Source organism: Manduca sexta, chromosome 19, assembly GCF_014839805.1.
Source record: "Manduca sexta isolate Smith_Timp_Sample1 chromosome 19, JHU_Msex_v1.0, whole genome shotgun sequence".
Classification (NCBI taxonomy): domain Eukaryota; kingdom Metazoa; phylum Arthropoda; class Insecta; order Lepidoptera; family Sphingidae; genus Manduca; species Manduca sexta.
Genome location: NC_051133.1, coordinates 1,568,085 through 1,594,637, shown reverse-complemented (window position 1 = coordinate 1,594,637; position 26,553 = coordinate 1,568,085). Strand labels below are relative to the sequence as shown.

The 26,553-nt window shown below is 36.3% G+C and overlaps 1 protein-coding gene across 1 annotated transcript in view; it reads right to left on the bottom strand.

Annotated features, from left to right (window-relative positions):
• Positions 1-3,088: 3,088 nt before the first annotated feature.
• Positions 3,089-26,553, bottom strand: part of LOC115440778 (muscarinic acetylcholine receptor DM1) — a 37,640-nt gene continuing 14,175 nt past the window's right edge. Inside the window, exons 2-4 of the mRNA XM_030165244.2 lie at positions 16,691-16,799; positions 6,228-6,403; positions 3,089-6,047 (exon numbers count right to left, since the gene is read on the bottom strand). Of these exons, the coding sequence (XP_030021104.1) occupies positions 5,276-6,047; positions 6,228-6,403; positions 16,691-16,799 (1,057 nt within the window). The 3' untranslated portion in view covers positions 3,089-5,275. The remainder of the gene's footprint in view (positions 6,048-6,227; positions 6,404-16,690; positions 16,800-26,553) is intronic.

Below are 26,553 nucleotides of genomic sequence, written 5' to 3'. Positions count from 1 at the left end.
TTAACTTTGTAATGTTATTCGGTAACATAGAGGGTGATTTTTCACTTTCAAAAACATTTTGTATTCTGATTAAAAACTATTCGGAATTTGTAGTTAGCACGTTGGTGCGGATTTTGCTATAAAATCTGATACTTCTGTAATGTGGAAGTGGAATTCAGAAATATTTTGTATTCTGATTAAAAACTATTCGGAATTTGTAGTTAGCACGTTCGTGCGGGTTTTGCTATAAAATTTGAGACCTCTGTAAGGTGGGAGTGGAATCTGAACAAACGTAGTGGCGACCCACTGATTCATTAGTCCAGTTTGATTTGATTATACAGGACTAGTCCACCATTGTAAATAAGGACTATAATACTGCTGTGCTAAGCGCAAAAGCGGTGTGTCAGGGAAAGCTTAATTCGAGATAATCGAAGTTTTATAAATATAGTTTTATAGTTTTGTAAGTAAAACTGAGATAAAGAAACTGTTTTGAGTTTTTTTAACAAGTTCTAAACAAGATACCGTTATTGAGGTAAGTTATTTGATGGGTATTTCTTTAAGATATCTGACGACATAAAACTCAAGATTTTATTTTTTTTGAGATACCGCTTTTGATCTTAGCACGGCAGAATACGATTCGGTTGATTAATATTAGATAAAAATATAATTTGGCATACAATGTAGCATAAATACTAAGGTATTTACTATCTTGATGAAATTATAGAAAAATCACCCTTATGTAAGGAGAATTACGTATTTCAATAGACATTATTCATGTGGCACACAAACTATTAAAACATGCTGTAAACTAACAAGTATGATAAGTCAAAAAAACATATTTTTGAGCATAACTTCTGTACATAATGTGAGCTAAAAATATTAACCTTTTACAAAACTTGACTTGAAATATAGTCAATTTGGACTTCCATATGATCGGTGGTTTTGCCAAGTCGGACATTTCCAACTTTGCCGTAATATTAATGTTTCACGTCTGTGAGAATGTGGGAACTTCGAAATATGGAGCAAAATATTTTAATACGTGATATTTTTTCATTTGTATCATGCTGGTCAGTCTACAACATATAAATGACTCAAAACCCGTAAATCTCCGTAAATTGGTACAAAACTTGGTAACATTCGATTCTAAGACTTAATATTTACCACATGATATTATGTATCTACTTCTACACATATATATGTATAAATACATACAAAGGAACGTTGCACGACATATAGATTGATGTATATTATATTACACTAAATTCATTGATTATTTTGAAAGAAAATCAGTTGTAAAAAGGTCTTTTTTGACTTATGACCTTAGCGACAGATGAATCTTTCAAAACGACCATTATAGAACCACACCCATATTTTTGTATATATGAATATTATCACCTAAATATTAATGGCGATACAAACACACTAGATATAGTTATTTACATTTTTATTATAAATACATATATTTAGAATTTAATTATGTCTCACCTATAATTTATTATGACGAAAAGATATTTTTTATTAATAAAATTTCAGTGGAAATAATACACATCCAAACATTTTGGGGCAAACGATGGTTACATATGTACATAGAGAATGCTGGCAGTGACCAAAGTCCAATATAGTAATACAGAATAAATAAAAAATACACGAAATACGGAATAAAAAATATAGAACACGAAAACATTACTTCACCGAAAAGTAGTTACAGACAATAATACAAAAAAGGTATATTACATTGTTATTTGCTAATAATTATTAAAAAAATCACATCGATTTAGACATTATTTTTTATACTGAGGGAACATCACATACAAATGTAGCTACATGACTAGAGTAAGGATTTCCGTGAACTCGTTGTATGATGTTTGTATGTATAATCACAATATGTAATTGATGTAAATCCGTCTTATAATCACAAGAATCGTACATAATGCCTGTGTACACGAGGTGTATATAGTCTAAAATGTAAACAAATATTTACTCAATGCTTCGACAACAGTTTGCGCTGAAATTCTGCTTTAGTCGCCTTACATTTGAATTTTTATCACATATTCTAGTTTAATCTCAAATTTATAGTCAAATCATAACAAGTCGTCAGTCTGTTTACATTTTAGACAAATTGTATTGAATATTTAAAGATATATATTGCAACGATGCATTGTTATTTCTTATCTGTTCTACTGTGCATCGTTGCCGGTCTTATTTCCGTTCCCTGATAACTTACAGCCATTTACAATAAATCCCAGACTAATTTGTATATTTGGAATCAAATACTCATAATTGTTGCTTGATCCAAACTAAAGGCCTCGCCAGACTGAGCTGAGTACTAACGGCGTGCGAATTACTACGTATGGAAGGCACCACACAGAAACTGCCGCACGTAGCTTGGCTTGGTTCAACGCGCGACGTGAATAACATCGTAGTTACGCTCTTGGTCTGGCGAGCCCTTTAGTAATCTTTATACCTATAGAGAAATTTTGGTCGCAAAAGTTTAAATATCAGCAATATAAGCTCCCACGTCGAGTCCTTCTTGGCTTTCATTCTCTGAAATCTACTGTGCTAATACGTATTGCAGAATAATTTTATTACAGTCTAGACTTTGGAGAAAGCCTTATAATTTTTAGGAAGGAAAAATGTACGAGATTTAATATATGTACTTAAAGCAATTGCAACTATTTCACGATGCCTCTGTAGACTTAACAGATCGACTTACAAAAAATATAATAGAGATTATTTGAATATGAATTTATTTGATTTGTTTGTTACTGGATAATATAGTAGTTTTCTTTCTAAGGGCTGATTTTTATGGTAGGTAAAAATATATTCATAGGATAAAACAAAGTGTTAGAGTTCCATGAGTGAAATAGTGAAATCACTTTATTTTATATTCAGCAAGATTACAATTTACATGATGGATATATTTAAATTATACTATTTTACGAATTTTATCGCGGTTTTAATATTTGTCACGGGGGGGACATGATGACCATGAAGGCTGCAAAGTCTTCCAAACGTCGGGAGAAAAGTAAAATATTAAAACCGCGATAAAATTCGTAAAATAGTTTAATTTAAATGTCTAACATTCGCGTACTTAAGAAATCATTATGATGGATATATTTTATCTGATGGAAATAGTTTAAATATATATCGATGTATTATGGTTTTTACCAACCTATTTCGTTTTTCTGATTATAAGTCGTATTCACATCAGTCTGTAACCACATCCTACTCTTATCTCTGCTACCGTCAGATTCAATTCTATACACGAACCACGTCTCACAATATGATTATTGCTTTGATTTTCAAATAAACACTAATAATATTTAACGACATCTATCGGCGGAATGGTAAATAAAGGCTGTTTCCATGTTTCTCTCTCTTGAATTTGCACGTATTTTTGTGACATTAGAATATAAGAGCACATTCACACGACGCGAAATTTTTAAACGACGCGCTGTGAACGCGATTTGCGTTCTACATCCTAATTTGCGCACTTTAACGCGTGGAAAATGTATATTAACAGCGCGTCGCGTGACGTCGCCCTTATAAATAGGTAATCTCAGGTACTAATAAAAATCAAATAACAATGACATACACAGAATTGAGAACAAGGAATATTTTAGCAAGTAGCGCTTGACAAAGCCACCACAAGAATCATAAACAAATCAGTATCTCGTTTGCGTAAACCAAGCGTATATAGGTCGAATCTTAAGCATCTGACCATGACCTGGTCATGCCAAATACGGCCTTAAGAACATACTTAGACAAGGACACTGGTGTGTTACAAAATATTTACAAACACCCAAAAACAGTATAAAAATTATCATGAAGACTTGTATAGAAAGCAGAAAATTTTTAATTATCAATATGCACTCAAAATTGCCTATTTTGAAAGGATTAGTAAAATAATAGTACAGGTTTTCCCGTCGACATAATTATCATTTTTGGGAAACATAATTATATCATACCAATTTTGATTAAACAAAATAAAAAGGATATATAATATGATACCAATTGATACAAGGAAGCAACGGAATAAACTCGAAGCCTTTTCAAAATTCAAATTTCCTCACCTGCCCCGCATTAAGCGTGATAGGAAATCCACTAAATTCGTAATATTAACCCTAGAAGCTCAACCTTTATCCAGAACATCGAGAAATAACTAGAGGGACATTGTTTTATCCTCTATCTGTTAATGTTTCAATATTTCCATACTAAAACCTAATTATATCTTTGGCAAATGTTTATCTCCAGGATAAATTTTAAAATAAATTTTAATTTAAAAATGTTTCCGTATTACGTTGATTAAAGTACTCCGTATAAAATTTGGTAATTAATATTCTCTTTGTCTAAGGAAACATAGTATATGAGTATTGAATACAAGTATCTTTGTGTAACGGCAATAAAACGACTTTCATAATAAAACTACGTATAAAAATCTATGAGGAACAAAGGCGATGTTAATATTATGGAAGAAACTGGAACAGAAATGGTGGACTAAGTTTGCGATTGTGTTTTCTTGACACAGAACAATAACTTGCTGCAAAACAAACACCAAGTCAATAAACAAAAATAAAGTTGGACTGCGCCATACATCGATTTAACCAGGCCAAACTAAATCGAAGTATTGTATTTCATTAACTTTAAACCAACACAATACAGAAATATATTTGGAACATAAGAAAGCAATAAACTAGCGAACCAAAATATCACACAACGTTCTAAATTACCTACGTATGGACGGGATGCTCAACTCACTAATGAAATTAAATTGTTTCACAATAAATTGCTTTCAACAAAAACAACGTCGGGCAAAGTTTTCAGCTTCCATACAGTTAAAGTATTCATATTATATCTCATTTAGTTAATTTCCAAACTAATAGAAGTTTCGAATTTAATGCATGCAATTTGATTTGTTCAGTAAACACGCTCGACAACCGCGCTCCGTCTGAAGCTCGTGTAATTCCGAATGCTGAATCAATAACAACCTACCAACACCTAGATTTGAGCAAATATTTGAGGATTGCACTAATATTTGTTCCAGCATGGAAATTCTAACTGTATTGTAACGGTGTTGATTGGTTTAAATTTTTGTGATTCAGTAACGGCGGCAGCGTACCATATTTTTGCGATTGCCATTTTGTGTCGAAAGAAATCGACACATTTTGCTTTCCATACCAGATTGCATGATTAAAATTAAAACAAAGCCAAGACCGGGCAATCTAGTCTTGGCGCTGTTGCTAAATCACACGAATCCAACCTGGAAACCAGTGCTAAAGCCCATCACGATTCACGACTAATTGTAAACGCCTCTAGTCATCGCCTCTCTGTTCCTGTTATGCCATTTGCAAGTCAAAATCCTCACATACGTCCTTCTGAAGGTGGCGTTGCATAATGCATAGCACACTGGGTTAATTGTAGAGTTAATATAGCATAGAGCATAGAAGAAAGACCAGAGTTCGTCTGGTATACATTTCGTGCATGCTGTTAGTGGTTTGAGTAATACAAGAATGTTGTAAGGCGTCCAAGTTATGATAAACGATAAGAGAATAGCCGAGAGCGTCTTAGCCGCTTTGGTCTCTTGTTTCTTCTCTTGCGTCTTCTTCTTCTTCGGCTGCTTAGCGATCCCCTTCCCTGCTAGCTGTTTCGGAATTATTTTCGCGTTGAGAGGTATTCTTACGTCTTGTATATGAGACGTTCTTCTCGTCAGCGCGGCATGTCCAGCTGGATGCAGGTTCAGTTCGGAATCTCCTCTTGTCGGCCGATAGTGGGTTCTGCCTTGAGGCGGAGACTCCTCAGTAATCATCTTGATCGTTGGTCTTTCTGTGTCGACATCAGGTAGTCTGATAAGAATGGTGTAAACGGAATCCGCTGATGCGGACTTCGGTGCTGGTGAGGTAGTGGCGTTGATTCGCGTGTTAGGGGGGAGAGACCGGCTATCCCTTGCGGCGGGCATCACTGCGGGGGGGTCGTACGTGCGGCGGAGGGGAGAAGTACCTCCGTCTCCAGACCCGCTGGAGCCTCCGCGCGTCGCGTAAGGGTCTCTTATGACGTTAAGTGATGTACACCTGGTAGACAAATTTAAAAATAAACACTAAATTCAACTTTATAATATACGGAGTTCTATCAATATTTTAGGAAGTTTTAAATTTTGGTCGATTTGTAAAACGGATGCGGTTCGCAGTTAATCGACATTTTTACCTTGATAGAAAATGTTCTATAACTATACTTATTTCCTTGTCCCTTACCTCGACACAGAGCTTTGCAGTGGCGTCTCCACGGACACGGGCGTCGCGTACCCAGGATCCGAGGGTTCCTCCTCGGGCTCGGTATCCTCCGTATCCTCTCTCCCGGAGTGCCACCACGCGACGCACCACGCCCTCACAGCCGCCAGACCGCGCTTCGGTCTTCGAGAACTTGAGGACTGAACAAAGATATTGGCACATTAGCTGGTTCACTATATATATTAGATCAGCACACAATTAGATACGATAGCCGTGGTTTTTTATTATTTAAGCCGGCAAAAAAGCAAGTTAACCCGATATTAAGATTGACTGGACGTAAACTCCTATACTTCCAGGAGTCATGGTCAATACGCTGTCGGATATCAAAAGAACAGGGGCAAGGAAGAGCGGGGCTCGTGTATCTTGGACTATGAGAGTGAAGGAAGAGAAATTGCACCTGTGTATTACCCACACTCTTGTGCTTTATAATATCTCTTCTGTATCTGACGTCTCCGTAGAGATTGCCCGTCGTGGTCGTAAATCAGCTATAAGAGATTCATAAGGCACTTTAAGAGACCGGCTGAACGAATAATAACACCACACAGGATGATTCCTGTCTCGGGTTAATAGTTTTACAGACTCAAACAAAGTATTGCCTGACGACTAAGACATATACGCTTAAACTAGACTAAAGAGGCGATTAAGTTAAACTACCTATTTAAAACGTTTATAAGTAAGAAATTTTGTATAACATCAAATAACTCTTAACCAATCAAGAGCTATTAAGAAGTCGTACAACTTCGCAAAACTTGATATTAATTCGCTATAGTTTCACAACAGGCCTGTCTCATTGCGCCTTCGTGCCAAATGATTCCCGGTGCTTGCACTTGGCAGGCTTCCAGACTCCGTTGCCTTATCTTGTTTGTCACGCGAATATGAACCGTACGTGTACATAATATGGTGTGTGATGAATGTAGCTACTTTGTGAGGTTTAGTGTAAATAAATGTGTGGACATTTTTCATTGGTTTCGACGTTATATGTTTCTGTATGCATGGATTATTTATTTTGTATACTTTTTATGTAATGTTGTATAGACAGTCTCATTGTAACGTCTTTAAGGTTTATAATGTTCGAAGGTAATTTAAAACTCCAGTTACTTAATTTTTAATTCATTCAGTTTCAAAATAAAACCTTTAGTAGATTAATATGGTCCGATGTACACATATACGTCTGCTCATATGAGGGGGAAAACTAAACCACAATACCTATCTAGAGATAAACAAGAGCGAACACACAAATCTGAGCGTGAAACTGGCCCAATTTGCACGGAATGTAAAACGACGGCAACACCGCAACCGGCAGGCACTGACTGATGCAATCCAATTTAACAAAATCCATCCGACATGGACTCGCAAACAGTTATGTCGCCAAACTACAATGATGACGGTTAGATAGTTTTTTGAATTCTTATTACATTTAAAACACCCTCAGGGCGTACTTAGTTGAAAAGAAAACAGCTCCTCCACACTTATAAAATGATGACGGTTGGATAGTTTTTCTTATTACATTTGAAACACCCTCAGTCCGTTATCAGTTGAAAGGAAAACAGCTCTGCCACACTTAGCACTACAATATTTATTTCTTAGAACACTTTTGGACCTCAACTCACTAGATACTACTTTTCGTCTCCGACGCTCAAATAGAAATGTCTAACTTAGCGCAAGCAAACCGAACATAACGTCTGTTTTCATTCTACTCACTTGAGGTTAACATCAAAATGCACTCTTTTTTTTAATTTAAGGTCATAATCGAAAGCTAAATGCAGCACTATATTTTCAAATCTTAAGTTTGTTATACTACGTGATATTTAGAAATCATGACACAGTTGATTATAATTTAGATTGCATGTTAATTAGTTGATTTAGTTTTCCGGCAATTTCTACACTCAGCAACAATGTCAATATAATATCTTACATAATTATTCGGGTATTATAAATAAACAGTATACGTAATCCTGAGGATAGATAGAGAATATTGAAATAAAACCAAAGAATGTTTTTTTTTTAATTTTAATAGCTTCGCGAATCATTTTGTATAGGAATCGTGTATTTCCAATATTAATCCGATTTACGAGTGACTTTGGAACTCTCAGTAATCGCTCTCTCACTGGCGGCAGACCTGGCGCCGTAGCCAAGATTTTTACAAACGTTAACGCTAACCTTATGTATAAGAATGACATATCCTACCGATAAACTTATCGATTGTTTATATCGCCTTCATATATTTTGTTTTCTTTTAACGTTAACTATTATAGAAAGCCCATTTTACTTCGGCTCCGGTTGTGTTTTCGATTCTCGATTAAGTAGTATTTAATACTATCTTACCCAGTATGAACGTGCCTGCATATATAGAAAGAAAAAAGAAAAATAAATTCGGCACAATATACAGAGACACACAAGTAATATTTATATTAAAAAATCAAAGGGGTAAGCAGCATGACTCCCTGTTACTGCCGAAAAGTTTCCACATTAATACGAATGCGTGCTTAGTACTGATCTATCCGATTTAAGAGGAATACTGGGTTACCTGATATCAATCGAATCATTCAAATCCCAGAGATGATTCAGAGGTCAACTCATCCACTAATTCTGTTTGCATTAGTCCGAACGCAGCTTTCGCAGTAAATAATAATTAATCCCTAGTGAACAGCCTCTCCACAATCCAGTGCACATTACTCTAATGTTGGTATATCACAGGAATTCCTAGAATTTTGGGAACGAAGAGTCCATAACAACATATTTACCTACTTAGGGGTAGGCCAAGATATACCCATATTTACCTAGATATTTTGAGTTCCACGTGTTCTATTGCCATTAACAGGTTACAATTTTGGGTTTTGGATTGATATAGAACTAAGAAGCACAATATCACAGCCAACCTGTAAATCGAACCCGAGGTCTTAGCATTGCAGTTATACCGTCATGCAGCTACGCCACTGAAGCATTCGTTATTTATTTTTCAACCTCGTAATATTCAATCTTATGGACAGTATTGTCTTCTTAAACAGTATAATGGTTACATACTACTACTTAGCTGTAGAAATAGATATATCAGTACTTATTTTTATTCAACCCTACTGCATCTGATGGTATTGAGTAGAGTCAAGATTGTGGATCAACCAGAGATGACAGATGACCATTCGCCAGTCAACACAATTATGACCGCTTTTTTTAACAGATAAACACGGACTGGTTTTCGGCACGCGACACACTTACGTGGTACTACGATGTGTTTTACGCCTTATGTGTAATGGTTAAGATCCGGACGGATATAAAGATTCTACTACCAACAAATACCATGACGTATACATATATAGTAAACAAATATTTTTTTAACAGCATTTATAGTCGTGTGTATTCTTTGTGAATAATCGGTTTAACGGTGAAGGACAACATCGTGAGGAAACCTGCATACATGAGAATTCTTTATAGTAATTTTGAGGACGTGTCGAGTCTACCAATCCGCACTAGACCAGCGTGGTGGACTGAAGCCTAATCCCTCTCAGTAGTAAAGCAGTCCCGTGCCCAGTAGTGGGACAGTATATAATTCAGGGCTGATATTATTTGTATTATTTAATAATAGTCGAGTAACGCAGCGCGGATTCTAGAAAGATACTCTGACAGACGGATACTACAAGCGCAATGAAATTACTTTTCTATTCAACGCCGGGCGAACTCGTAATTTCATAGCTCTGAAAGTTCCGGATTATCTACCGATCACTCTGACCGGGAAACTTTGTAAGAAATACTATGTTTACTTGAACATCTCTAAGATATTTGTTGCGTCATCGGATATGTTTTATACCCAATTGGATAATGAATCGCGCACATAGCGAAATGCTGAGCTAGCAGAGGTGTAGCGTGTGACAGGGTCGAGGAGGGGTTCCATGAACCTAAGCAGTACATGTAAAAAGGGTCGACGCGTGCCGCAATTTTTTAAGATATAATTAAAATCACTATATTTCATGATCTATATTTTATTTTCAGCCGGATAGAGGGGGAGGTAAATTTTTATTCAAGCAATAATTCACGCTTCGTCAGTGAGCTCTAGAATTGTTCTGGATAGTTAACGCATCGCATAGACACTGCCAATTTGCTACGAAACACTATTCTATTTTAAAACAAACGATTGCTTCAACCGTTCATTTCTTAAAAGTGTTTATGTTAATATAGAGATATTTATCAAAGTTAACGCCTGCGCCTAAAACAGCCCGCCATGTTTCAATTAAACAAAGCCCATACTTCATTGCCCTACATTATATCTTTAATATATCATGCCTTCAACAACACACAGGGTCATCAATCATGTTCGGATCAAAAAAAAGTTTTCCTGAACGCTCGTAGACCGTACTCTGTTTCACGAAAAGCTTTATTGCAAATTCATTACGATTACGCACAACCCTAAACTAATACCGTCATAAAACACACCAAACGTGCGAAAACAATGGGAGAACAATGCGAAAACAATTTTATGTAAACCAACTAACAAGTCAGAATTGTTGTGCGAAACCCATTTGTACGAATAAAGGCAATAATCGAATGAACGGTCCGAAATGTGTCCGAAATGGAACGCGGCCCAGTCGGACTGCTGTAAAACACCAACGCTGTCCCGTTTATTAACTAGGGCTGCCAATATTCAGTTTCCAATATACTCACGCCTTTCTTTTAACGGGTAGGCAGAGGTGTAACTTTGGCTCTTTGGATACGTTTAAGTTCTGTCTGTTGTATCTAATTCTTTTGCAACTCAGGTATTATTTCAATTAAAAAACTTTCAATGTTAAATACCCGATATGTCAAAGACTAAGGTTCGATTTTAACCTGACAACAATAGGTCTGAATATTTATCGTTATCTGATTGAACTAAAATCCTTCATAATTATTCCTATTAAATGTCAAGCAGTTCCCAGTAAGTGATGACGTCGTTACTGCTAATGAAATTAACCTAATTAAAGAGGATCAATAAACAGGAATAAGAGCTTAAAGATGTTTTCCCTTCATCCTCTAATAGGATTATATCTAGTTAATTGAAACAGCCATTAACATACAAAGTTAGACCAGAAGAGCGATCATAAAGAAAATCAAAGCAAAATAAATAAACTTCACAAAATCGTAGCGCAAAGAATATTTTTTCATTTTATTATGTCGATACTTGTATTGTGGGAAATTAAAATATGACTTATCTGCCACATTTCATCCAAATCCATTCTGTTGTATTTGAGTTACCATCCAAATACATTCGCTAACTTTTGTATTGGGCAAGGGTCCATTTAACCCGATTCCCACCGGCTTTCTTCTATGTACAATTTGCGTTGACTCTAATATTATCATTAGAACGATTTGCAAAAGCCATTTATGCATATTAGTACTTATATGTTATGTATGTCGGGTTCCTTTACGGAAAATATCACGGATGGCGTAGTTGTGTTGCGGTGTCTTAATCGTTGTTTGGGGTTCCATCTTCATATGAATGGTTTAATAATTTTATTTTATTTCTCAGCATCAGCTCGGAGTTTATAATTTGTGGCCGATATAGTGCCTGACGGAACCCATGCCGAAACGTGGTTGCATCAGTTGCACCTCTGCCTACCCTTTCAGAGATAAACGCGTGATATATGTTTATGTTTTCTTACATAACACCTAGTTATCCAAAATTGTGCGTCACACCTTTTCCTTCCCTAGAAATAAGGCACGATATTATGTATGCAATACAATACATTGATATAGATTCCGAAATACACGTGTCACAACAAGTCAATAGTATTTTGATAGTCATTTAACCGTAAGTTGGATCAATCAGAGTGTCTCCTGCAGTCTCATAGCAGTTTAATTGAACAGCACCGCATTCGCCGCAGATTAGTGGCCAGTTGTCGTCTTTGTGCCGTTTACTGCATCAGTGAGCTCAATAGATATCTCTTGAGAAGGTAGCTTCAAAGGGGTAATGATCTGTTACGCGGGTAGACATTAAGTAACGTGTACAAAGCTAAGTATGATACTACCATAAAACCTTCACTATAAAACCCGCCATAGTGGCCTCATATGTGTCACATTCCCGGATCAGACTGTATATATCCGGTTCCAATAGGCCGGCGTAATTGTGTCAACTGCCGAGGGGTAATCATCTCAGTCAGTCGACATTCTACTGGACCCCACTCCACTTACCATCAGGTGCAGTTGGGTCACAAAAAAATACTTATATTAAACATAGTGTACCCATCGTCTTCCAAGATATTCTGCATTAAAGAATTCGCATAGTTATTGCATTACACCAGTTACACCCTGCTATGACGTCATGCCAGTAATTGGTATTTTGGAATGCAATTATTCCAAATGGAATTTCATTTAAGCTACCAGTTCATGTTATATAACGTTGCTTGGTTGTGAGATGGTATTAATAGTGTTACTTTGGCCTATACTTTGAATATGGTGTTTAAAGTCATATCAATATTTATTTTGCATAAAATTACTTATTGTTTGAATGATTATTTATTTTTAGCGATTTATAGCAACGCTTTTTACTGACATTGTTAAATTCACAAATGGTATGAATCTTTCGGAATTAATATTACGCATCCTTTAAATATATTTCGTTCTTATACGTATCACCTATAGTTTTTTGCTTGACAATAAAATAAATAATACGAAACAGAGCGTGATTTATAAATAAAAAATGGCGCTGGCGTATTTGTTACGAATGGAAATTTACTTTTATTTTCTACCGTAATTCTCTACTTTTAGTACCTTACGAGATCAATAAGATTAAAACGGTATCAGGTACACCAAGAATAGACCTCTCGTTATTCAGTTAAAAAAAACTCTAAGTCCCATAGCATCAAATATAGCAACATACACGTAATTATAATAATGCACACATAAAGTCCATAATCGCACCTTCCATCAGCTTGAGAAAGCTCAGCAAGACACACTTGCAGTGATTAAATTCAATTACACTTTAATATTAAATTTGTAGGCAAACACAGTTAGTTCTCTTGTGCAAGATTCCATCTGGATACATGCCATTAAATAAAATGAAAATTTCTGGTTTAAACGCTTGAACTCGGATGACTCGAACTTGACGATGTTTTATTAATTAATTAAATTTTAATTAAAAAAAAATAAGGTACCGCAGTTATTATAATATCAACAGAGTAAAGATGAGAATACTTATAGAAAGGTAAAAACCCATCATTTTAATCACAATGTCACAGATACTTAAAGTATTTAAAAAAATAACGCAGAAATTTAAAAAATAATTGTATATTGTGTTCGAGAAAGAGTTTTTATTTATTACATAATAAAACTTCTTTCCTTTAAATGTAATTAATTAAGTCGGCAGTAGACCAGAACCTCATTACTACCGAGGTGTCGTAAAAGGCGGGTAAGGAATTTAATGGATGACTATTTTATTACCCGTCTATAAACCCTTATATTGACTTTGGACGCACTTCGTCTTATAGAAAATCATTTAACATAACGTTAGTATTTCTTGTCTACGCGATTAAAATCTTTGAGATATAAATAATAGATAGTGAACTTTATTATGTGTTATTAACTGACGAGAAAAGAGTATAGTTAGGCTTAGAATTATGAGAATTAAACAAAACACTTAAATCTGGAATTCCAAATTTAAAACTGTTATTTGTGATACGCAGCTGTATATCGTCAATTTCGTTTATATTACTTTTAAGTGTTTTATTTACTAAAAGAATGCCTTCAAGCATAATGTTTAGCTGCGATTTTGTCTGGGAGTTGAACTTAATCAAAGATGTCTTTATAGATAACTGTTTTGTAAAAAACATACAGTCTAATAGAGAATCTCCTCCTTTTTTGAAGTCGGTTAAAAAGCGATTAAACAATTAGTTAAAACTAGATGTGATATTAATTATAATTCAATCGACTTGAAATTGATAAAATTAAACTAAGGGCTTAGTGAAAAAGAAATATTTTCTTTTTATGCAGAAGTATATTCTGTTCAAAGATATTTACAATGGATACCCCGACCCCTGTTTTTTAAACATCCTGTATAACCTTATTAGTATCTTATTAACATACAGAATGCGTTCAAAATGACAATGGTGTGTTTACGTGTGCATTCTCGAGCCGTCTCTTGCGTGGCCATGACAAGGAAAGTAGGTCACTCCCATGGAACACGTTATAATCAGGTTTTATAGAGACGTGACGTAATAAAGCTTGACTTTCAGGTGACTTGACGCTTACTGTTTGACCTATATGCGAATGTTGGCTTTACATGTCATTCGTAGACTAGAATTGTATGACATGATCTGATGAAATTTTGAAATATCATTTTATAGCAAAATTTAAGTGTGGAATCCAAATGTGTTCAATTATTACTCATATATTATCGATATTAGGTCGTTAGGGGTGTTCACTTGATAGCGTGAAAGGTACTTAATAACTGCCCCCTATCTTTTTCCTTCTCTTAATCACAATATGAATACCATGTATTTATATTACACTTATCCAACGATGTTAAGATGCTAATGTCATATTAATAGATACAACTGAGTTTCGCTGTCAAGTGCGATATCATCTGAGACGCTATATTAACCCTTGAAGCATCGGAATGTATGCCGGCAAACATGATAGCTACATGACATTTACGTGTGTCACGGGAATATAACCTTATATACTACATAATAATTTATTATGTAGTATATAAGGTTACATTTTAAGGGCGTCGCTATTTAATAAACAGATGTCGACATCTCAAATGATATCTTAAGTCACAGTATATGCAAATTTTGATAGCTGAGTTTTTATTTTTATTTTATTTTATTTATTTATTCATCAGGTTTTCCAGCAGACTTAACACTACGATTACAGTGATTTTATTATAACTTATAGCTATAATGTAAGTTTTGTTTATTTAACGACGCCGTGTCAACTGAGAACAAGCTTTCAAGTAACAACTTTAATATATTAAATGTCTACTTGAAATCCTACTCAAATGTCAGTTTGTTTTTAAGAGCTCGTTGTAAAGTAGAATTCGCCCTTATCACATTGCAGGACAGATATTATAAGCTCAGCAAAGTTAAACACACTACATGTCTTTATTCTCGAAGGGGAGTTGCCGGAGATGCTACTAAAGCTCCCGCTTTCGCTATGTATTTTCCGTCCCATGATGTGATAGAGGATTCTGTGATAATATTAATAAAAAAAAATCAATATCACTTTTCCCGGCTTGGTTTCGAACCCGAGACCTCAGTGCGAAAGCCTACCGCGCACGCAACCAAACTACACCACTGAGACATTCAAGAAAAAAAAATTGAAATATCAAAATATAAAGAAGTATCCGACCCTGCAGCGAGGGCGCATGCCTCGTATAATCTACTTACAGAGGCACGACTTCTGACGCTAGCTGCCGTCGACGAAGTTATTTTAGATTTTTTGGTTTATATAACAAACTGTTTTACCGGTGTATCCCACGCCGTTAATTTATGCTCTTTTTCAATAAAATGAAATATAATATTACCAGTGCAAGAAATCTGACCACATACAATCTATCTTCAATTTCTTAAAAGTTGGTGGGTATCAGAAAAAAAAATTGCTGCTATTGACATGGGAAACCCTTCATAATGATGCTACGATGCTGAGGCTACACTTAGATAAAGGTTATTATTTCGATAAATACATAAGGCATATAATAAGGTAACATGCTCCTTTGCCGGCTTAAGAAAAATAAAACTTTCGTGTGGAGAAGTTATGCTTCAATTTTATGTACATATAATATCTCCTCATAGTATTTAATAGAATAGGATCCAAAGACGATTAATAATGTTTCGCCTTTGAGAACATGTTAAACACTACAAAGATTACTATAGGTTTTGATGTGTTGTGTAACTGTTTGTTGTTCTTAATAACAAATAAAATAAAAAACAATAAGTATCTACTACCTTTCTACTACTCTCTTTAAATATTAGATCATAATACCATTTTATGTGTCCAATACGGACACCGGTATTAATAATGATCTACGATTTATACACCGTGTTGCAGAAAGAAGGTATCAATAATAACTCGATGAGGGGGGGGGGGAGTATGTTGTTCTTTTGAAAGTTAGAACAGTTTTTTTTTGTAATAATAGTTTTTATACCATAGTAAAATCATATTAATACAATAATTATTCGAGTAGATATCCTATCATAAAGTATGACACACCCTTGCCGCCGAGGTACTTTATAAATATTCCAGTTTTAAAGAATTTATTCATTACAAATTTCATAAATATTCCAGTTTTAATTCCATTACCAATTCATTCAATCGAATAGTACCAACCAGGTTTACATAATGTTCACCTTATTTTTTTTAAATCTTTTGGGTTTATTATTATTACCCCTATTCTGCACCACCTGTACAAGCCAACGTACCTGGTTCTGTCTCCACCTGCGGCACGCCTTGAACCAACATACCTGGTTCTGCCTCCATCTGTTCTCATGCAGGGCGCCCCTCACGTGGTACACGGAGTCCGCGTCTCCTGACTCCGAGCGCGCTCGCCCGTCTACCTCCCGTGTTTCGTCACTGTGAACAAATATTCAATGTTAAAATACAAGTTAACTTACTATCTGAGCTTAGTTATATTATTTACAAGCTTTTGCCCGCGGCTCCGCCCGCGTTATAAAGTTTTTCAGGCTAAAGTTTTCCGTTATAAAAGGAGTAGTTTCCCGGGAGCCTATGTTCTTCCCAGGGTCTCAAACTGTCTCCATACCAAATTTCATCTTAATACGTTGGGTAGTTTTTGAGTTTAACACGTTCAGACAGACAGATGCAGCGGGGGACTTTTTTTATAATATATTTTTTAGAACTTTTTAAGAGGAACAATCCCGTCATACATCATTGTTGCATAACTTTAACCGTTTACGCAGCGCACGCAACGGAAGCTCTCAAAACTAATAATTTTTCCTCGATTTGCAACATGTTTCATTACTGCTCCGCTCCTATTGGTCATAGCGTGATGATATATAGCCTATAGCACTCCAGGAACAAAGGGCTATCCAACACAAAAAGATTTTTTCAGTTCAAACACAGTAGTTCCTGAGATTAGCCATTACTGCTCCGCTCCTATTAGTCATAGCGTGATGATATATATCCTATAGCACTCCAGGAACAAAGTGCTATCCAACACAAAAATATTTTTTTCAGTTCGATCTGATAGTTCCTGAGATTAGCCATTACTGCTCCGCTCCTATTGGTCATAGCGTGATGATATATACCCCATAGTACTCCACCAACAAAGAACTATCCAACACAAAAATATTTTTTCAGTTTGAACCGGTAGTTCCTGAGATTAGCCATTACTGCTCTGCTCCTATTGGGTATAGCGTGATGATATATAGCCTATAGCACTCCACAAACAAAGGGCTATCCAACACAAAAATATTTTTTCAATTCGAACCGGTAGTTCCTGAGATTAGCCATTACTGCTCCGCTCCTTTTGGGTATAGCGTGATGATATATAGCCTATGGCACTCCACGAACAAAGGGCTATCCAACACAAAAAGAATTTTTCAGTTCGAACCGGTAGTTCCTGAGATAAGACATTACTGCTCCGCTCCTATTGGGTATAGCGTGATGATATATAGCCTATAGCACTCCACGAACAAAGGGCTATCTAACGCAAAAAGAATTTTTCAGTTTGGACCGGTAGTTCCTGAGATTAGCGCGTTCAAACAAACAAACAAACAAACTCTTCAGCTTTATATAATAGTATAGATTAGCTATTGCTCGCAGTTACGCCCGCGTGAAGGATTTTCCCGGGATAAAAGTTTCGCTATATATTTTACCAGGATAAAAGTTCCCTATAGTCTATCCCAGAGTCTCAAACTATCTCCATGCAAAATTTTATCAAAATACGTTCAGTAGTTTTTGTTTTTATCGCGTTCGAACAGACGCGGCGGGGGACTTTGTTTTATAATATTTAAAGATACAAATGTTTGATTTTTTTTTTATTTTTAACCTGTTTTTTTATTGCTAATATCGTAAAGCCGCCATGGAAGTACTAAAGAATATAATTTTTATGCCAGGAAAGGTTTTACAAACGGGTGAACTTGCGAGCGACACCCAGTATTGAGATATAACTTTTGATAGTAAGCACTAGGAATACCGATATACAGTAACATTGATCACATCAGTGCCTATTTAGCTGGCTTCACTCCACTTACCATCAGATGCAGTGGAGTCGTATAAAAAGTAACACATAAACCACAAGTCAGTAGCTAAAACCCCGATTTCTTAAGCATATTTCAGCAACATAATGACAATAGCAATAACAATAAGAATCGTGACACAATTTAACTATGGTGGAATGGGTTAATCAAAACCACATAAAGAGCGTCCGATGGGACTGTTCCAGTATCTGGCATTGCGCCAGAATGGTACAATTTCGCTCAGAACAGCACCATTCATAAGCGTCAGCGGTTTTCGAAAGCTTTTCTTATTGATAAAATCAATGTTTTGATGAGAAGGCCTCTTCGAGAACAAGGGGGCATTAGAAACTACTTCATTATTTTCTATTATGTTAGGCGTGGTGTCTACTTAAGCAAAATTATAGCATGCCGAATAGACTCGCATTCGTTTCGCATGAATGGTGATTTGGCTCGACATTACGCGTTCCTAATGATTTTATAGTAATATTTTTTTGTATGAGCACAGCAATGTAACTGCACTGCACCTAATGGTAAGTGGAGTAGGTTCCAATAGAATGTCGACTGGCCAGAGACGATTACCCCTTGGCAATCGACACCAAAAAGGCCATACTGTTGGAAACAGATGTACACAGGCTGATTTCGGAACGCGACACTTACGTGGGCCACTATAATATAAATAGAATATAAAATATATCCTACTTCCAGCAGGTACTTATAACAGGCGAATTATTGACTCGACTCCATTAGACTCGGCACGCTTAGTCGACGCTATGCATAAAATGTTACAGACTGTCAACTTGTTACCGCGAAACACTACAATGAAACTAACAGTTACTATAGTTGCTGTAGCCTATATTTTATAGTATAGTATATCTCAACAACTGAATCTATTTCGTGCAAGTCAACTTATTAAAGATGCCAGTTTACGCGCTCACTGCTAAGAAGGTCCCATACGTCATGGCGCCACTATTCCAAAGAGTGTCTCTCCGTACTTCGAATGGTATTGGGCAAGTCGGCATCGAAATTTTGAGTTACTTGCGGTTTAGGAGTTATTTGGATGGTAAAACCAAACTGTCTAGGAAGAAAATAGAAATTGCAAAAACCTGGGGGTGAATATATCGGTTTCATTTCACATTAGTTTTTTATATACACTTACAAACTGAACAGATGCTTAAAATCGTTTAAAGTGATTCGACCGCGCGTCGCCTCCAACAAGCGCCAACGAAATTAAAACCTATCTCCAAGTCCGTGGGAATTGGCACTAAATTGTGTTCAGATTAGCCAGTGTACAGGTTTATTTGCCTGACCGTTGGACCGGTGCTCGCAGTATTGGCAATAGATAGGTTCTAAAATATAACCTATAGATCTGTACTTTGTATAGATTTCTCGTATATAAAGGAACGAGATTGCGCTACAACGTGGGATGACATTTCGAATGAATGCGTTAATAATTTAGATAAATGTTAGTCTTTCTGAATCTCATAAACAACTTTAAACCTTCAGAAATTCGGAATACAGAAAGCCAATAATGGTTAGTTTGTGATCCTTTTTTGTATATCTCTATACATCACAAAATATAATACTAATCTAATGCTCACAAGTATGTTTTCGTACTTTGGATAACAAGACGAGGTCACCGCTCGTTTAATGATCACACTGCTGGTATACTATAACAGCAGCACAGAGATATAAATTACATAACGCATTCGCCCTCTGAGGTATAAGACAACGGCTTGGCTATAGCTTTGGTATTGCTTTAGTCCATGGACGGCAGATGCTGCTTACTAAGACCATAAAAAAACTAAAAGATGTCGCATAATGCCCAATAATTGTGCTAGCTACAATGTGAATCAAACTGGAACATAACACTGTTGCGCGGCGGCAGAAATAGACATTGTTGTATCTACCCAGACGGACCGCCGCATATAAGAGACCTATCACATATTCCATTGGAACTTTTCCACCATCACCTGTCTGAAGTGAAGCATCCACGAAAGTCATCTTAGACAAATCCACAAAAAATCTCGCTCGTGCTACAAAACCTAAAACAAAACGTATACGCTGCCACTAAACCTATACTACACAGACACATTAATTAAGTTAATTAGTGTAAATACAGTGTTGTCCCGCACAATACACACGGGATGAAAACTTAATCGGTTTATTGAACCTATGCAATGTTTTATATGAGTTAATAATCTTACTTATTTATATTATTAATTTTTTATCGTAGAGCTGATGGCCGTTGGGGCGGAAAAGTTCAAGAGTGACGACCACGAACCGGGGACGCAGCGTAGGCCCCCCACGAGATGGATGGATGACCTGGTGAGTGTCGCCAGAGTCCGATGGTTGAGGGCGGCCCAGAGCCGGCCCCTATGGCGCTCAATGGGGGAGGCCTTTGTCGAGCAGTAGACGATTCCCGGCGGAAATGATGATGATGATATTGTTTGTTAGAGGGAGGTAAGTAAGAGAGATTATACCTCTTATAAGTTATGAAAGACATTATAAATACGATGAATCATCAGCTTCAAGTAGCCCAAGACATATTTCTCAATATGAATGAGCGGGCTCGACTAATGCAGTCTGTTGTTACGCTATCTCAAAAATAAAAAAATGTGTAGTGGGTGGTAGTGGAAGCTCCCCTCCTCTGTCTCATGCCTATTCATTTTATTAAAGCCAACAGCAAGGCGCCTCTATAGACCAATCAAAACCATCTATAGAATAAAAATCCGAAAAATAGTTTTATTTAGACATTAACGTCATAACACATTTGCCCCAACAGTTATAACTTCCATATAGTAAGTTTAAATCGTCGAAATCAGCACTAATTGTTTAATTTCACAAGTTTTCTCATCGCCGTACGCGAGTTCGATTCTAGTTGGAAAGTTTGTTCCAAAGTTATTACGATACAAAGTTTTCTTGATCGTTCATTTCGCTCAGGAGTTGTAAAAAGAGATGCGAATTATGGCGTTTAGTTTCACCTTTACTTTACAAACGTGTGGTAGTAAAAGCAAGTGGCTTAAGGCCCAAAACACATAAGCCTTGACTCGCATTTAGATGGATTGTTTTACCCTGTTTACGCATCACATGCTTTGAGATCCTACAGCATGCTTATAGTACCTTAATCCATTCTGAATTATGATCTGATTTCTGATAGATCTGATCTGCTTATAAAAGGACCATTTTCTTATTGAATGCAACAACAATCAGCAATCATCAATATTTCGAGATCCAAAATCACATTAACGATTTCCTGAATCCAAGGGTTAGCAGTTTTAATTTTCTACTGCTTAAACCTAATTATATTGATTCCTTAAAATTGCTTCCATTCTGTCAGTTACAACAACTAAATCTACCACCAATTCCCCATTCCTAACAACCCAACACAAAGAAACTGGTACAATATTAAACGTACAGCACGTATACAAATAGAACGCGGATTCTATTGAAACTTCACAATATTCCTCAGTTTAAAATCCCCTCTCAGCCAAAGATTATCCATTAAGCAAACTAAAGCCGTTTCGATACAGAAAAAGACAACTGTCGCAAACACTACAATGTGATTCGAAACAAAGATGGCAAAAATCACGCGGATCATCTTGTACGGAAAATCATTCCAACAAAAACAAGATTCAATCTAAAATATAACCTAATTCGAGACAATAAAGTACATATTACATTGCACGCCCCAGCGATACTAAACGGAAGGAGCGAGAGTCGTAATAAATACCTTCGCGAATTTCCATCTCGCAATATTCCGTGCAAATCCACGTCAAGCGGAGTAAACTGATGTCACTCTTCTTACCTTCACAGACAGTCCATTTTCGATTGCACGCCGCTTGAAGAGGCAATCCATTTGGAAACGTCTCGTGTGACGTGTGAGTATTGAAGAAATTTGTACTCTATTACTCAGAGGTAGGGTGGTTTATTGTGCGATCGAGCAGAAATGGTCCTTGTAGCCGGAGCTTCTAAATACTTGTACATTTTCCGAACGTGTTCTTTAGGATTGGGGGTGTAAGATGGGGGGAGGGATATTTCGATAATAGCAGAAACGTCGGATATTCTGATAAATTGATAAAGTTAAGCTTAACCCAATTTAATGTGAGACGTACGATACATCTATATTGCCACCTTGGGTTATAAAAGGAAATGTTGGAGAAATTATTACGTACGTTAGCTTTGCGATCTTTAGTGATTCTCTATTCAAATCTAGGACATGTTTTTTTAAACACGCAATGAAACAGAATTTTCCTAACATTGATGCATAGCAATGTATCTATAATTTACTCTTAATATTTACTCATTATTCCACATTTTTAAACATCACCAAACTTATATATGGTATAATACTAACCCTATATACTGTCCCACTGCTGAGCACGGATGTCCTCTACTACTGAGAAGGTTTAGGCCTTTGTCGACCACCCTGGCCTAGTTGGTTGACAGACTTCACATATCTTCGAAATTCTTATAAAGTACTTCTCAGTTTTCCTCACGATGTTTTCCATTGTTAAAGCAAGCGGTAATGCACAAAGAATACACACCTAACTTATTTGGATAAAACGACCACAACTGCCCTTTCTTTTTCCTTTTCAACGTCCATGCCATATTGTCTGCAAGATATTGCCTTGAGTGATAAGACAGCCAATTGTACTCTATTAATTTTAAGTGGATATGCTATTTTTTCCCTCTTGTACACGTGTATAATAAAGAATTAAATATATAAAAAGACGAACAGAGGTAAAATTGTGAGGTCACAAGACATTTTTCGATTCAACAATCCGTAACTCTGCCTCTAATTCGATCATTTCGTTTTATAAACAACAATGAGAAAGTAAAACAGGTACCCATTATTTTAATAAGAGAAAACATGAAACAAAAGCGTAGAGCCATTTTCACGTTCGTAGCTTTCACGTAAGCCGTTATGAAGTCAAACACAAACCAAAATAAATCTTTGCATAGTAGACGAACAAACGGATGGAAATACAAACAAAAGCTATGAATAAATGAAAACACGGCAAAAAGAGCGACACCAGACTCAACAGCGCTACATTCATGTCTTATCTAGCGATATTTTCGCTTTCGCCGGATAATGCGAGTAAGATTTCCATTTTCGCAGTTCGACATTATAAAATAGTTACCTGTATTAAAGCGAAAAGAAGAAAAACTTAGATTGAAAAATTGACACTGATAAAGCCATTGATTGTACGAAACAAAAATGTATTGAACAAGAAATTAGTTATCATAAGATAATCCAACATAAAATATAAGGCATGATAGCCTGATCTGGACAATAAATAAAACCTGTTTTGAGGGCGCCAGTTTTGCTTCTTTTTTTAAAGTTAACAGTCAGTACAAGTTGTTCTACATTTTACCATAACATGGCGAAGTTTCTCATTTTTCTGGTCAGGCTATACTGAGGTCCAAATAACATAAACGTGTATCGTAAGATAGCTAACATTTCCAATAAGAGGCTATTCCACCCTCACGCCGATCTCTGCAATTCCTATGAGCCAAGATCGTGGTACGCATTTTAATGATGTACTGAGCACTGAAGCTCGACGAGTCTTTGATATTGCTACCTTTACCTCGAACAGAATTAATCGCATAGTAAAAAATAGGAGTTCGAAATAAATTTATTATTCACTTCCGATCGTAGCAAAGTGAAAGAGAGGGAACAGGATAAATGCAAAACTTATATAAAAATACTTTTAGGGGAGAGAGCAGTCAAATATGATGTCGTGGATCGAGGATAAAACATACAGATACAATTTGTAGTAAATAAAATATTATAAACATTGATAAGGCATTAACGAATTGTTCCTACGTCTGTCGCATTCATTTTCAGGCATAACAAAGCTACAACAATACAGGGAATCCGTCCACATAACGATCAAGATTGTTTATTAATTAGATTATAATTTTTATTCACCATATTTGACATCACAAAACTAACTAACTCATTTGGTATTCTCGGTGTATATTTCATTTCCGTTTGAGAATTACCAGGGTATAATAAAATGGCGGCAGCTGAGTCACACGCGACACTAGTCCAAGATTTATTCGTAGCATTTTATACGACACGTGACGTGGCAGGATGCACTGAATTTATTTATGCAGAGTGGTTCTACAGAATCACATTCTGACTGTCCAATCTACATAGTATTATCCGTCTACCACTCGCATTGAGATGGCGTATTCAGCTGGTATCAAGTCTTGTAAAGTGTGGCACAATACAGCTACCATGTCTTTTGTTCATAGTACGAAAGAAATTATGTTCTTAAATAATAATAATATATTTTCACCCGCCCGATTTGACTTTGGTGAAAACCTAACTTTTCTTGCACGGATTGTACAAATCGAAGTTTTGATCGTCACTTAAATCGTGAAGTTTCTGTCTTTATCGACGAACGTTGTAAGAAATTCTCTTATATGTCGTACAACGTATTTACTGCAAACGATAGCTGTAACAGATAAAGCCGTAACCGAGAGTATTCACCCACGAACGTCTTTGTTTCATTCAAAAACATTTCAAAATCCAAAGCAGACCGACCAAGCGACTGTGGTTGCCATAAAAATAAAATTAACTCGTAGTTTTGTAGTTGTAACACACAGAGTACTGGGAGAGCAGACATAAAAGGAGTTTCCTCTCTGCATACAAACTAGCAACAATCGAGCCGCAACACAATGACACATGTCCTTCCCTTTCACTCGCTAGACACGGGTATAATGCCGTCTCGCCCACTGACACGTCCTTCCTGAACTATAATAGACACGGACCGGGTACGGTAGATTATATCTGAGGTTTGTCACGCGATTTCTATACATCATGAATAGAACGAAGTGTCAATGGATCTGGATGGTTGTTCTCTGAGATAAATACCAAATGGTATGACGTGGAAAATTGGCGATTGTTATTGTGATGTTGGGATTGATTGCTATTGTGTAATACAGCACTAGTTGTCGACTTATGATAATAAGTGATAATTTGATGAAACAAAATTGATATTTGTATCGGATTAAAGCAAGAAGATATATATCTTAATTTAAATTGAAGATACGTATAACTTTATAAATGATTAAGGTAATGGTACAAGTCTTTAACACTTTAAGGAGATTACATATTTTATTTAAAAAATAAAATAATTATATACGAAATGGCACACACCTCTGACTTCTAAAATGATATGGATATTCTTATGAACTATCACTTGCCTTAACGGTTAAGGAAAACATCTTTAAGAAACCTGCATACCTGAGAAGTTCACTATAGGAATTTTGAGGATGTGTGAAGTCTACCAATCCGCTCTAGGCCAGCGTGGTGGACTATGGCCTAATCACTCTCAGTAGTGGAGGAGGCCCTTGGCTAGCAGGAGGACAGTATATAATACAGGGCTGCACTTATTATTATTCGACTGCAGAATCCTATAGGCGAGCGGTTTTTGTCACACACCTTTATTTAAATCATAAAACGTTATAACATAAAAAGATTTGAAAGTTTGGATGTAAAATATAGATGTAATCTCGGAAAGTACTAATCAGGTTGAATATTTTTTATTAATAGCCACATTATTTCAAACTGTTATACGCAAATTAATCATCTTCTTTAACATAGGACCGTGATAAGACGCGGACCACACTGCAGGCGAAAATGAACTAGGGCGAGACAATATCTCTGGAATGCGGGTTTTGTAGAACATACTCTTTATACGGGCACCGGGCCGCACGGGCAAAGTGGCTTCGAGGCACCTGATGGTAAGTGGAGTGGGGTCCAATAGAATGTCGACTGACAAGCGATTATTACCGCTCGGCAGTCGACACAATGATGCCGGCCTGTTGGAACCGGATATACACAGACTTATCCCGGAACATACTTACGTGTGCCATTATAGCGGTTTTAACACGTCGTGTACGGTGGTCGCTATTCAGGCGGATATAAAATATATCCTACCACGATCTACTTTTCTACTATTATAACAATCATAAGCAATCATTTGCGACACAAAATTCCACTCCTACAACCAGTTAACTAACGATATACTTAAATTAAAACCCCAGATAAATAGAAAAACATTTTACAGCGGTTTCAATCCTTTTTGCGTCCAATTTACATAATGAGGAAGTGTGGA